The sequence below is a fragment of the Ranitomeya imitator genome, chromosome 4 (genome assembly GCF_032444005.1).
Source record: "Ranitomeya imitator isolate aRanImi1 chromosome 4, aRanImi1.pri, whole genome shotgun sequence".
Classification (NCBI taxonomy): Eukaryota; Metazoa; Chordata; class Amphibia; order Anura; family Dendrobatidae; genus Ranitomeya; species Ranitomeya imitator.
In genome coordinates, this window is record NC_091285.1 from 424,941,560 (window position 1) to 424,956,706 (window position 15,147).

Sequence of the window (15,147 nt, forward strand, 5' to 3'; positions counted from 1 at the left end):
TATATTGTGGAGAAGATTTTGGATTCTCGTGTTTCAAGACGGAAACTTCAGTATCTGGTTAAGTGGAAGGGTTATGCTCAGGAAGATAATTCCTGGGTCTTTGCCTCTGATGTCCATGCTCCCGATCTTGTTAGTGCCTTTCATATGGCTCATCCTGGTCGTCCTGGGGGCTCTGGTGAGGGTTTGGTGACCCCTCCTCAAGGGGGGGGGGTACTGTTGTGAATTCTGTGGCAGAGCTCCCTCCTGTGGTCACAAGTGGTACTTCGGCTGATTCTCTCTGTGAGCTTCCGTTGGTGGAGGAGAGTGGTACTGCGGCTTCTGAGTTTCCTTCCTCAGGTGATGTGGTGATGTCGTTAGGTGCTGCTCTATTTAACTCCACCTAGTGCTTTGATCCTGGCCTCCAGTCAATGTTCTAGTATTGGACCTGTTTCCTCCTGGATCGTTCCTGTGGCCTGCTGCTCTGCATAGCTAAGTTCCTCTTTTGCTATTTTGTTTGCTGCTTTTTTCTGTCCAGCTTGCTTAATATTGTTTTCTTGCTTGCTGGAAGCTCTGGGACGCAGAGGGTGTACCTCCGTGCCGTTAGTTCGGTACAGAGGGTCTTTTTGCCCCCTTTGCGTGGTTTTTGTAGGGTTTTGTGTTGACCGCAAAGTTACCTTTCCTATCCTCGCTCTGTTCAGAAAGTCGGGCCTCACTTTTCTAAATCTATTTCATCTCTACGTTTGTCTTTTCATCTTAACTCTCAGTCATTATATGTGGGGGTTGCCTTTTCCTTTGGGGTATTTCTCTGAGGCAAGGTAGGCTTATTTTCTATCTTCAGGCTAGCTAGTTTCTCAGGCTGTGCCGAGTTGCATAGGGAGCGTTAGGCGCAATCCACGGCTGCCTCTAGTGTGGTTGGAGAGGATTAGGGATTGCGGTCAGCAGAGTTCCCACGTCTCAGAGCTTGTTCTATGTTTTTGGGTTATTGTCAGGTCTCTGTATGTGCTCTGACTTCTATGTCCATTGTGGTACTGAATTACCTTATCATAACAGGGGACTTCAACTACCCTGAAAAAGATTTGGGAACGGAAATCTGCAGTTCCAGCAAAGGTAATCGGTTTTTGACAATTACCTTTCACAATTGGTTCAGGACCCAACAAGAAGGGGGGCACTGCTAGACCTAATATTAACCAACAGGCCAGACCGCATATCAAATATAAGGGTTGGGGGTCACTTGGGGAATAGCGATCACAAAATAATAAGTTTTCATGTATCCTTTAATAAGATGTGTAGTAGAGGGGTTACAAGGACACTAAACTTCAGGAGGGCAAATTTCCAACGGATGAGAGAGGATCTTGGTGCAATTAACTGGGACGATATCCTGAGACATAAAAATACACAAAGAAAATGGGAGACATTTATTAGCATCCTAGATAGGACCTGTGGACAGTATATACCGTATGGGAATAAACTGTTATGGCTGGCAATCAGGCAACACAGCGTGCAGTAATCAGCGCACATACAGAGATCTGGCAATAACCAAAAACAATAGGACGAGCTCTGAGACGTGGAATCTCTGTAGACTGCAGTACCTGATCTATCCTCACACAACTATAAGCAGCAGTGGATTGCGCCTATCACTACCTATGCAACTCGGCACTGCCTGAGGAGCTGACTAGCCTGAAGATGGAAATACAAGCCTGACTTACCTCAGAGAAATACCCCAAAGGAATAGGCAGCCCCCCACATATAATGACTGTTAGCAAGATGAAAAGACAAACGTAGGAATGAAATAGATTCAGCAAAGTGAGGCCCGATATTCTAGACAGAGCGAGGATAGCAAAGAGAACTATGCAGTCTACAAAAAACCCTAAAACGAAAACCACGCAAAGGGGCAAAAAGACCCACCGTGCCGAACTAACAGCACGGCGGTGCACCCCTTTGCTTCTCAGAGCTTCCAGCAAAAGTTAATAGCAAGCTGGACAGAAAAAACAGAAAACAAACTAGAAGCACTTATCTAGCAGAGCAGCAGGCCCAAGGAAAGATGCAGTAGCTCAGATCCAACACTGGAACATTGACAAGGAGCAAGGAAGACAGACTCAGGTGGAGCTAAATAGCAAGGCAGCCAACGAGCTCACCAAAACACCTGAGGGAGGAAGCCCAGAGACTGCAATACCACTTGTGACCACAGAAGTGAACTCAGCCACAGAATTCACAACAGTACCCCCCCCTTGAGGAGGGGTCACCGAACCCTCACCAGAACCCCCAGGCCGACCAGGATGAGCCACATGAATGGCACGAACAAGATCTGGGGCATGGACATCAGAGGCAAAAACCCAGGAATTATCTTCCTGAGCATAACCCTTCCATTTGACCAGATACTGGAGTTTCCGTCTAGAGACACGAGAATCCAAAATCTTCTCCACAACATACTCCAATTCCCCCTCCACCAAAACAGGGGCAGGAGGCTCCACAGATGGAACCATAGGTGCCACGTATCTCCTCAACAACGACCTATGGAATACATTATGTATGGAAAAGGAGTCTGGGAGGGTCAGACGAAAAGACACCGGATTGAGAATCTCAGAAATCCTATACGGACGAATAAAACGAGGTTTAAATTTAGGAGAGGAAACCTTCATAGGAATATGACGAGAAGATAACCAAACCAGATCCCCAACACGAAGTCGGGGTCCCACACGGCGTCTGCGATTAGCGAAAAGCTGAGCCTTCTCCTGGGACAAGGTCAAATTGTCCACTACCTGAGTCCAGATCTGCTGCAACCTGTCCACCACAGAATCCACACCAGGACAGTCCGAAGACTCAACCTGTCCTGAAGAGAAACGAGGATGGAACCCAGAATTGCAGAAAAATGGAGAGACCAAGGTAGCCGAGCTGGCCCGATTATTAAGGGTGAACTCAGCCAACGGCAAAAATGACACCCAATCATCCTGGTCAGCGGAAACAAAACATCTCAGATATGTTTCCAAGGTCTGATTGGTTCGTTCGGTCTGGCCATTAGTCTGAGGATGGAAGGCCGAGGAGAAAGATAGGTCAATGCCCATCCTACCACAAAAGGCTCGCCAGAACCTCGAGACAAACTGGGAACCTCTGTCAGAAACAATATTCTCAGGAATGCCATGTAAACGAACCACATGCTGGAAGAACAAAGGCACCAAATCAGAGGAGGAAGGCAATTTAACCAAGGGCACCAGATGGACCATTTCAGAAAAGCGATCACAGACCACCCAAATGACCGACATTTTTTGAGAAACGGGAAGGTCAGAAATGAAATCCATCGAAATATGTGTCCAAGGCCTCTTCGGGACCGGCAAGGGCAAAAGCAACCCACTGGCACGTGAACAGCAGGGCTTAGCCCTAGCACAAATTCCACAGGACTGCACAAAAGCACGCACATCCCGTGACAGAGATGGCCACCAGAAGGATCTAGCAACCAACTCCCTGGTACCAAAGATTCCTGGATGACCGGCCAGCACCGAACAATGAAGTTCAGAGATAACTTTACTAGTCCACCTATCAGGGACGAACAGTTTCTCGGCCGGACAACGATCAGGTTTATTAGCCTGAAATTTCTGCAACACTCTCCGCAAATCAGGGGAGATGGCAGACACAATGACTCCTTCCTTGAGGATACTCGCCGGCTCAGATAACCCCGGAGAGTCGGGCACAAAACTCCTAGACAGAGCATCCGCCTTCACATTTTTAGAGCCCGGAAGGTATGAAATCACAAAATCAAAACGAGCAAAAAATAACGACCAACGGGCCTGTCTAGGATTCAAGCGCTTGGCAGACTCAAGATAAGTAAGGTTCTTATGATCAGTCAATACCACCAGGGGCGGATTATCAGAGGGTCAATATGGGCGGTAGCCCAGGGCCCAGTGGTCTGGGGGGGCCCTGGGCTACCGCACAGATTGACCCTCCACTAATTGTCTGAATGCCCGCCGGCATTTGTGTGCCCCCGGACCCGGTGGGCAGAGAGAGGGGGCCCGCATTGGTTGGGAGGTGCGTGTATCAGCCGGTCAGCTGAGAGCTCCGAGTCCCTGCACAGCAGCACACCACATAATGGCTGTTCTGTGCACAGGACCTGTGATGAGGTCACAGGATGGGAGGAGTCAGGGGTCACATGATCGGGAGGAGGACCTCCGTGTACAGGACTTTGCTGGTTGCCATGGCGCCGGAGGAGGGTAAGGCAGCGTATGTGTGAGGTCAGGAGGTGTTTACAGGGTGGATGTAGCAGAGCCGTGTGTGTACGAGGTGTATGGATCAGAGCAGCGTGTGAAAGGTCTATGGAGCGGAGCCGTGTGTACGAGGTGTACGGAGCACTGCCGCGTGTGTACGAGGTGTACGGAGCACAGCCGCGTGTGTATGAGGTGTACGGAGTAGTGCCGTGTGTGTACGAGATGTATGGAGAGGAGCCGTATGTGTATGAGGTGTACGCAGCGGAGCTGTGTGTGTGCAAGGTATGCGGAGCAGTGTGTGCAATGTGTATGGAGCGGAGCGGTGTGTGTATGAGGTGTACGGAGTAGTGCCGTGTGTACGAGATGTATGGAGCGGAGCCATGTGTGTATGAGGTGTATGGAGCAGAGCCGTGTATGAGGTGTATGGAGCGGAGCTGAATGTGTACGGAGCGGAGCCGTGTGTGTATGAGATGTACGGAGCAGAGCCGTGTATGCAAAGTTTACGGAGCGCAGCCGCGTGTGTAGGAGTAGCTATGTGTGGCCATTATCATGTGCGGCCAATATACTGTATAGAGCATCATGTGTGGCCATTATACAGTATGGAGCATCATGTGCGGTCATTATACAGTATGGAGCCTCATGTGCGGTCATTATACAGTATGGAGCATCATGTGTGGTGTGGCCATTATACCGTATGGAGCATCATGTGCGGTCATTATACAGTATGGAGCATCATGTGCGGCTATTATACAGTATGGAACATCATGTGCGGTCATTATACAGTATGGAGCCTCATGTGCGGTCATTATACAGTATGGAGCATCATGTGCGGCTATTATACAGTATGGAACATCATGTGCGGTCATTATACAGTATGGAGCATCATGTGTGGTGTGGCCATTATACCGTATGGAGCATCATGTGCGGTCATTATACAGTATGGAGCATCATGTGCGGCTATTATACAGTATGGAACATCATGTGCGGTCATTATACAGTATGGAGCCTCATGTGCGGTCATTATACAGTATGGAGCATCATGTGTGGCTATTATACAGTATGGAACATCATGTGCGGTCATTATACAGTATGGAGCATCATGTGTGGTGTGGCCATTATACAGTATGGAGCATCATGTGCGGTCATTATACAGTATGGAGCATCATGTGCGGCTATTATACAGTATGGAGCATCATGTGTGGCCATTATACAGTATGGAGCCTCATGTGCGGTCATTATACAGTATGGAGCATCATGTGCGGTCATTATAAAGCATGGAGCATCATGTGTGGCCATTATACAGTATAGAGCATCATGTGCGGTCATTATACAGTATGGAGCATCATGTGTGGCCATTATACAGTATGGAGCATCATGTGCTGTCATTATACAGTATGGAGCATCATGTGCTGTCATTATACAGTATGGAGCATCATGTGCAGTCATTATACAGTATGGAGCTTCATGTGCTGTCATACAGTATGGAGCATCATGTGCGGCTATTATACAGTATGGAGCATCATGTGCGGCTATTATACAGTATGGAGCATCATATGCGGTCATTATACAGTATGGAGCATCATGTGTGGCCATTATGGAGCATCATGTGCGGCCATTATACAGTATTGAGCATCATGTGGGGTCATTATACAGTATTGAGCATCATGTGGGGCCATTATACAGTATTGAGCATCACGTGGGGTCATTATACAGTATTGAGCATCATGTGGGGTCATTATACAGTATTGAGCATCATGTGGGGCCATTATACAGTATTGAGCATCACGTGGGGTCATTATACAGTATTGAGCATCATGTGGGGCCATTATACAGTATGGAGCATCATGTGTGGCCATTATACAGTATGGAGCATCATGTGTGGCCATTATACAGTATTGAGCATCATGTGGGGTCATTATACAGTATTGAACATCATGTGTGGCCATTATACAGTATTGAACATCATGTGTGGCCATTATACAGTATTGAGCATCATGTGGTCATGTGGGGTCATTATACAGTATCGAGCACTGTGTGGCCATATTTTTTTTTTATAATTATTCTTTATGAACAGTGTGATCAGCAGTGCTAAATGGGTGTGGTTGAGACATGGATATGGGTGTGACCAGTGAATGGGTGTGGTCAGAGGTGTGGCCTAAAATTTGCTGCGGCGCGCAACTTTGTCTCTCTTTCACAACTTCAAAAGTTGGGAGGTATGGTAATATGTGGTCTGGAAATGGTGCGGTGGTATTTGTCCCTTGTATGTGATATTATTGGTCAAGATATACCTAAATTGTATTGCAGATTTTAACAAATATTTCCTAGGTTACAGTAGAGTAGGGCCCGGCCCTTTTTCTGGAATAATCTGGTTCGGGTATATCGTGACCCCCGTCACATGACCCCCGTCACATGACCCCCGTCACATGACTGGGGGGGCCCACAGTGTGTGAACAGCCCGGGGCCCTGGCTACCCTTAATCCACCCCTGAATACCACCACGCGATGCTTAGCACCCTCAAGCCAATGACGCCACTCCTCGAATGCCCACTTCATGGCCAGCAACTCTCGGTTGCCCACATCATAATTACGCTCAGCAGCAGAAAATTTCCTGGAAAAGAAAGCACATGGTTTGAACACTGAGCAACCAGAACCTCTCTGTGACAAAACCGCCCCTGCACCAATCTCAGAAGCATCAACCTCGACCTGGAACGGAAGAGAAACATCAGGTTGACACAACACAGGGGCACAGCAAAAACGACGCTTCAACTCCTGAAAAGCTTCCACGGCAGCAGAAGACCAATTAACCAAATCAGCACCCTTCTTGGTCAAATCGGTCAATGGTCTGGCAATGCTAGAAAAATTACAGATGAAGCGACGATAAAAATTAGCAAAGCCCAGGAATTTCTGCAGACTTTTTAGAGATGTCGGCTGAGTCCAATCCTGGATGGCCTGAACCTTAACCGGATCCATCTCGATAGTAGAAGGGGAAAAGATGAACCCCAAAAATGAAACTTTCTGCACACCGAAGAGACACTTTGATCCCTTCACGAACAAGGAATTAGCACGCAGTACCTGGAAAACCACTCTGACCTGCTTCACATGAGACTCCCAATCATCTGAGAAGATCAAAATGTCATCCAAGTAAACAATCAAGAATTTATCCAGATACTCACGGAAAATGTCATGCATAAAAGACTGAAAAACAGATGGAGCATTGGCAAGTCCAAACGGCATCACCAGATACTCAAAATGACCCTCGGGCGTATTAAATGCCGTTTTCCATTCATCTCCCTGCCTGATTCTCACCAGATTATACGCACCACGAAGATCAATCTTAGTAAACCAACTAGCCCCCTTAATCCGAGCAAACAAGTCAGAAATCAATGGCAAGGGATACTGAAACTTAACAGTGATCTTATTAAGAAGGCGGTAATCAATACACGGTCTTAGCGAACCATCCTTCTTGGCTACAAAAAAGAACCCTGCTCCCAATGGTGATGACGATGGGCGAATATGTCCCTTCTCCAGGGACTCCTTCACATAACTGCGCATAGCGGTGTGTTCAGGTACGGACAAATTAAATAAACGACCCTTAGGGAATTTACTACCAGGAATCAAATCGATAGCACAATCACAATTCCTATGCGGAGGTAGGGCATCAGACTTGGACTCTTCAAATACATCCTGAAAGTCAGACAAGAACTCTGGGATGTCAGAAGGAATGGATGACGAAATAGACAAAAATGGAACATCACCATGTACTCCCTGACAACCCCAGCTGGTTACCGACATAGAGTTCCAATCCAATACTGGATTATGGGTTTGTAGCCATGGCAACCCCAACACGACCACATCATGCAAATTATGCAGTACCAGAAAGCGAATAACTTCCTGATGTGCAGGAGCCATGCACATGGTCAGCTGGGCCCAGTACTGAGGCTTATTCTTGGCCAAAGGTGTAGCATCAATTCCTCTCAACGGAATAGGACACCGCAAAGGCTCCAAGAAAAATCCACAACGTTTAGCATAATCCAAATCCATCAGATTCAGGGCAGCGCCTGAATCCACAAACGCCATGACAGAATATGATGACAAAGAGCACATTAAGGTAATGGACAAAAGGAATTTGGACTGTACAGTACCAATAATGGCAGAGCTATCGAACCGCCTAGTGCGTTTAGGACAATTAGAAATAGCATGAGTAGAATCACCACAATAGAAACACAGTCTGTTCAGACGTCTGTGTTCTTGCCGTTCTACTTTAGTCATAGTCCTGTCGCACTGCATAGGCTCAGGTTTACTCTCAGACAATACCGCCAGATGGTGCACAGATTTACGCTCGCGCAAGCGATGACCGATCTGAATGGCCAAGGACATAGACTCATTCAAACCAGCAGGCATAGGAAATCCCACCATTACATCATTAAGAGCTTCAGAGAGACCCTTTCTGAACAAAGCCGCTAGTGCAGATTCATTCCACAGAGTGAGTACTGACCACTTCCTAAATTTCTGACAATATACTTCTACATCATCCTGACCCTGGCATAAAGCCAGCAGATTTTTCTCAGCTTGATCCACTGAATTAGGCTCATCGTAAAGCAATCCCAGCGCCTGGAAAAATGCATCAACATTACTCAATGCAGAATCTCCTGGTGCAAGAGAAAACGCCCAGTCCTGTGGATCGCCGCGCAAAAAAAGAAATAATAATCAAAACCTGTTGAATAGGATTACCAGAAGAATGAGGTTTCAAGGCCAAAAATAGCTTACAATTATTTCTGAAGCTCAGGAACTTAGTTCTGTCACCAAAAAACAAATCAGGAATCGGAATTCTTGGTTCTAGCATCGATTTCTGATCAATAGTATCTTGAATCTTTTGTACATTTACAACGAGATTATCCATTGAGGAGCACAGAGCCTGAATATCCATGTCCACAGCTGTGTCCTGAAGCACTCTAATGTCTAGGGGAAAAAAAAGACTGAAGACAGAGCTAAGAAAAAAAAATGATGTCAGGATTTCTTTTTTCCCTCTATTGGGAATCATTGGTGTGGCTCCTTGTACTGTTATGGCTGGCAATCAGGCAACACAGCGTGCAGTAATCAGCGCACATACAGAGATCTGGCAATAACCAAAAACAATAGGACGAGCTCTGAGACGTGGAATCTCTGTAGACTGCAGTACCTGATCTATCCTCACACAACTATAAGCAGCAGTGGATTGCGCCTATCACTACCTATGCAACTCGGCACTGCCTGAGGAGCTGACTAGCCTGAAGATGGAAATACAAGCCTGACTTACCTCAGAGAAATACCCCAAAGGAATAGGCAGCCCCCCACATATAATGACTGTTAGCAAGATGAAAAGACAAACGTAGGAATGAAATAGATTCAGCAAAGTGAGGCCCGATATTCTAGACAGAGCGAGGATAGCAAAGAGAACTATGCAGTCTACAAAAAACCCTAAAACGAAAACCACGCAAAGGGGCAAAAAGACCCACCGTGCCGAACTAACAGCACGGCGGTGCACCCCTTTGCTTCTCAGAGCTTCCAGCAAAAGTTAATAGCAAGCTGGACAGAAAAAACAGAAAACAAACTAGAAGCACTTATCTAGCAGAGCAGCAGGCCCAAGGAAAGATGCAGTAGCTCAGATCCAACACTGGAACATTGACAAGGAGCAAGGAAGACAGACTCAGGTGGAGCTAAATAGCAAGGCAGCCAACGAGCTCACCAAAACACCTGAGGGAGGAAGCCCAGAGACTGCAATACCACTTGTGACCACAGAAGTGAACTCAGCCACAGAATTCACAACAATAAACATACTAAAAATAGGAGGAAACCAATATGGCTAAATAGAGCTGTAAGGGGCGCAATAAGTGACAAAAAGAAAGCATTTAGAAAATTAAAGGAAGTAGGTAGTGATGAGGCATTAAATAAATACAGAAAATTAAATAAATTCTGTAAAAAGCAAATCAAGGCAGCAAAGATTGAGACAGAGAGACTCATTGCCAGAGAGAGTAAAAATAATCCCAAAATATTCTTTAACTTCGTTAATAGTAAGAAACTAAAAAATGATAGTGTTGGACCCCTTAAAAATAGTCTGGGTGAAATGGTGGATGAGGATGAAGAAAAAGCCAATATGCTAAATGACTTTTTTCATCAGTATTTACACAAGAAAATTCCTTGGCAGACAATATGATCAGTGATAACAAAAATTCCCCATTAAGTGTCACGTGCTTAACCCAGCAGGAAGTACGTCGGCGTCTAAAAATCACTAAAATTGACAAATCTCTGGGCCCGGATGGGATACACCCCCGAGTACTGTAGGAATTAAGTACAGTCATTGATAGACCATTATTTTTAATCTTTAAAGAGTCCATAATAACAGGGTCTATACCCCAGGACTGGCGTGTAGCAAATGTGGTGCCAATATTCAAAAAGGGGACAAAAACTGAACTCGGAAATTATAGGCCAGTAAGCTTAACCTCTACTGTGGGTAAAATCCTGGAGGGCATTCTAAGAGATGCTATACTGGAGTATCTGAAGAGGAATAACCTCATGACCCAATATCAGCATGGGTTTACTAGGGACCGTTCCTGTCAGACAAATCTGATCAATTTCTATGAAGAGGTAAGTTCCGGACTGGACCAAGGGAACGCAGTGGACGTAGTGTATATGGACTTTTCAAAAGCTTTTGATATGGTGCCATACAAAAAGTTGATGCATAAAATGAGAATAATGGGGATAGGGGAAAATATGTGTAAGTGGGTTAAGAGCTGGCTCAGGGATAGGAAACAAAGGGTGGTTATTAATGGAGCACACTCGGACTGGGTCGCGGTTAGCAGTGGGGTACCACAGGGGTCAGTATTGGGCCCTCTTCTTTTTAACATATTTATTAATGATCTTGTAGGGGGCATACAGAGTGGAATTTCAATATTTGCAGATAACACTAAACTCTGCAGGGTAATCAATACAGAGGAGGACAATTTTATATTACAGGATGATTTATGTAAACTAGAAGCTTTGGTTGATAAATGGCAAATAAGCTTTAATGGGAATAAATGTAAGGTCATGCACTTGGTAGAAGTAATAAGATGTATAATTATCTGCTTAATTCTAAAACTCTGGGCAAAACCGTCAATGAAAAAGACCTGGGTGTATGGGTGGATGAAAAAATACATACCATGAGATACGGCCTTCCCAAAACCCTGTCTGATGACAAATGCACACTTAGCAGGATGCAGCAGGCCTCCACTGATAAAGGCTAGGAGCGGCACAGGTGCAAACTACTTGATAAAAACAACCACCCCAACCAAACATTGCAGGGGTTGGCTGCCTAGCAGAAAAAATGCACATTGATATATGGGGCGTCATCAATAGGTTGCATACAGACACTGTGCACCGCACCTATCAGTGTGACTGGCGTCCTATGTGAGTTATATCAATGTGCATTTTTTCTGCTAGGCAGCCAACCCCTGCAATGTTTGGTTGGGGTGGTTGTTTTTATCAAGTAGTTTGCACCTGTGCCGCTCCTAGCCTTTATCAGTGGAGGCCTGCTGCATCCTGCTTAGTGTGCATTTGTCATCAGACAGGGTTTTGGGAAGGCCGTATCTCATGGCATGTATTTTTTTCTGAGTTTTTTCTATGTTAGCTGTATGGGTGGATGACAAACTCATATTCAGTGGCCAGTGTCAGGCAGCTGCTACAAAGGCAAATAAAATAATGGGATGCATTAAAAGAGGCATAGATGCTCATGAGGAGAACATAATTTTACCTCTATACAAGTCACTAGTGCGACCACACTTAGAATACTGTGCACAGTTCTGGTCTCCGGTGTATAAGAAAGACATAGCTGAACTAGAGCGGGTGCAGATAAGAGCGACCAAGGTTATTAGAGGACGGGGGTCTGCAATACCAAGATAGGTTATTACACTTGGGGCTATTTAGTTTGGAAAAACGAAGGCTAAGGGGTGATCTTATGTTAATGTATAAATATATGAGGGGACAGTACAAAGACCTTTCTGATGATCTTTTTAATCATAGACCTGAGACAGGGACAAGGGGGCATCCTCTACATCTGGAGGAAAGAAGGTTTAGGCATAATAACATACGCGGATTCTTTACTGTAAGAGCAGTGAGACTATGGAACTCTCTGCCGTATGATGATGTAATGAGTGATTCATTACTTAAATTTAAGGGGGGACTGGATGCCTTTCTTGAAAAGTATAATGTTACAGGGTATATATACTAGATTCCTTGTTAGGGTGTTGATCCAGGGAACTAGTCTGATTGCCGTATGTGGAGTCGGGAAGGAATTTTTTTCCCCAATATGGAGCTTACTATTTGCCACATGGGTTTTTTTTTTGCCTTCCTCTGGATCAACATGTTAGGGCATGTTAGGTTAGGCTATGGGTTGAATTAGATGGACTTAAAGTCTTCCTTCAACCTTAATAAATATGTTACTATGTTACTATGTTACTCTTTGCAGCATTTTTTTCGTGCCTGTCTGTAATTGTAGCACATTACAGTATAATAAATAATATGTTAAGTCTTTTTTGTGAATATTGTATATTATGTAGCTTTCTTTTCATTTACAGCAACCACCAGATACCCCCAATTTGTCCGCTACTGTTTTGTGTCAACTGCACTCAATTGTAAGCGAGATAAGAGCTCATGGTGTCTCCTCCCGATTACAGCGAAGAGTTGCAGAATCAACACAATGGAGGCAACTAAGTGCAGAGATACAAGAGGAAAAGATCAGTTAATGGGTGCTTGGAAGGCTATATGTACTTTGGAAGGTAACTGAACGTTTGTAACATTATTCATAAAGACACTTCTGTTTCAAATTGAAGTTAATGCAGCAATTGGTTGTGTTTTGGCTTTTCTAACCTCTAGCAGTTCCGTTATCTCCTCCGGCAGCCATGTCAGCTAATTATCCACCTCACTGGACTAATGTACATGTGTTGACATGAATAGAACATGTGTAAGATTTCAGTACCTGGCGCAATGACCTACAGTATAGAAACAATTTCTTTGGATGGTTTTCTTCAAACAGTTAATAAAAATTGGCCAATGCTGTAATTGGGTGACATTTTTTATAACAGCCAGAGCACCTGCCTAATGAATTTTATAGGAAAAATAAAATTATAGAGGTGCTCTACTACGGTAATAAGTTTGAGCAAAAAAGTTGTCCATAATCAACAGTGCTCCGTCAGCAGTATTAAGTGACTAGATTCAACCCGAAAAACACCAAGTTCTGAGGGCACCACCCAGCCCTAAATCCAGCTTCATCCTGCCCCATGCTCCGTTCTTTTGAGTCAGTCTGAAAGCTTGACTGCAAGACATTGGGATTGGCTGAGCACATAGCAGGACTAAAGCTAAAGAAAAAAGTAAGTTCCACTGCAAAGGAGACTTCAAAGGGGGTCCAGCCTATTTTTACTCTCATTTGATAGCTTGAGGAAGGTCAGTTTCAATGCTCCTTTCATTTAGTGTCAGTGCTGTGTGGCGGCCATTGTTGCTGTGGTTTTGTGCTTGTGGGGCGGTGCTGTCAGGAGTCTTTGGATCTAAGTCTGGCATCATGGGGCCTGTGAGGCACCAGGCTGCCCTCACTGCTGGTGCATTGTCACTGCGACGGTGGTTAGTGCACGACAACACTCCTATAAGGTGATAGAAGTTAGGACCCACTTAGAGGTTCGCTGTAACGTGGCAGTGGGTTTCATACAATTTGATTACAATCTTAAATAAGAACCTCATGTTCAGTTATATATATGTTTGCCTAGCAGCATTAGATCAATGTATGATTTTATGGAGGTACAGCCCATTCTCTTTTTGCAGCATATTACTTGAAATATGTGACGGCGGCCATTTTTAGCACATTTTCAGAAAGCCCTTTTTACGATACAGTAATAAACATGACTGAATACACTGTGAGATGATTGATTAGCTATATAATGTGGGTTATAAGCCTTATATGGTTATATTAAAAAAAATAATAATATGTTTATTATTAATTTGCTTTTATATTTTTGTTACCCCTAGTGTTGAAGACAGTTGCTTTGATGACTGAGGAACAGACAATGGGGAGTTGGATACATAACTAGTTAACCATACCGTTTAAATAGCTACAACATGTGCTATCTCTACACAAAAACCCAGACTCATAATGTAAGGTGGCCACGAACAATGTCTAGGCCCCTTTAAATACCTACTCCAGACAAATCAGTATAATCATAGGAGAACCACAGGAGTATATAGGAAAATATAAACTTTATTAACAGAAAAATATTAAAAACCACACGTTAAAAAACACCAATAGAAAACACCAGGAACACCCAAACACATATATAGTCAATACATATACTATATAGTGATATGATAATTGTGCCTTGTAGTTATGGGTAAATGTTAAACACTAGAAGATCCGTGGCACCCCCACCACCTCATAATAGGACAATGCCATCTGGTCCACCTATGTAGTAAGTGTCACTGACACTAAAAGAAGCTCCATTGCTCCAGACCAGATAATCATGCACCATGCTGAGGCAGGGATGTGAACAATGCCATGGGAGGGACTGGTAATAATACATTGCTTGCCAGCATAAACAAGATCTCCCTCCAGACACCAACCATACCCGGATCTTACCATGCACAAAGGGGTCCCTGGATAGGGCGCAACCCCCGAAGCGCGTTTCGCCGCTCCTATACTTGGCTTTCTCAAGGGGAGTGCCTTGTTTCTGCAGCCAGGACCTTTTAACATCACTTCCTGGGTCACATGACAATCATGTGACCGCAGGCTGTGTAGCGCTGTGAATGGCGGTGCATGCGCCGGCGGCCCACCCCCCGCCATCCCCCCAAGCCCGGCCCACGTCAGCGGACAGGCGAGTGGGTGCATGGGAACCATGGCAACCCAGTCACCCGCCGCGGACGCACATCGGCCGGACCCAGAAGGCGCAGGGGGGCGGAGCAAGCCGGCGCACGCG

The 15,147-nt window shown here is 45.1% G+C and overlaps 1 protein-coding gene across 1 annotated transcript in view; it reads left to right on the forward strand.

Annotated features, from left to right (window-relative positions):
• The window catches only part of LOC138674540 (protein tyrosine phosphatase domain-containing protein 1-like), a 139,582-nt gene extending 125,170 nt beyond the window's left edge, over positions 1-14,412 (forward strand). Inside the window, exons 12-13 of the mRNA XM_069762362.1 lie at positions 12,766-12,966; positions 14,207-14,412. Of these exons, the coding sequence (XP_069618463.1) occupies positions 12,766-12,933 (168 nt within the window). The 3' untranslated portion in view covers positions 12,934-12,966; positions 14,207-14,412. The remainder of the gene's footprint in view (positions 1-12,765; positions 12,967-14,206) is intronic.
• Positions 14,413-15,147: the final 735 nt, after the last annotated feature.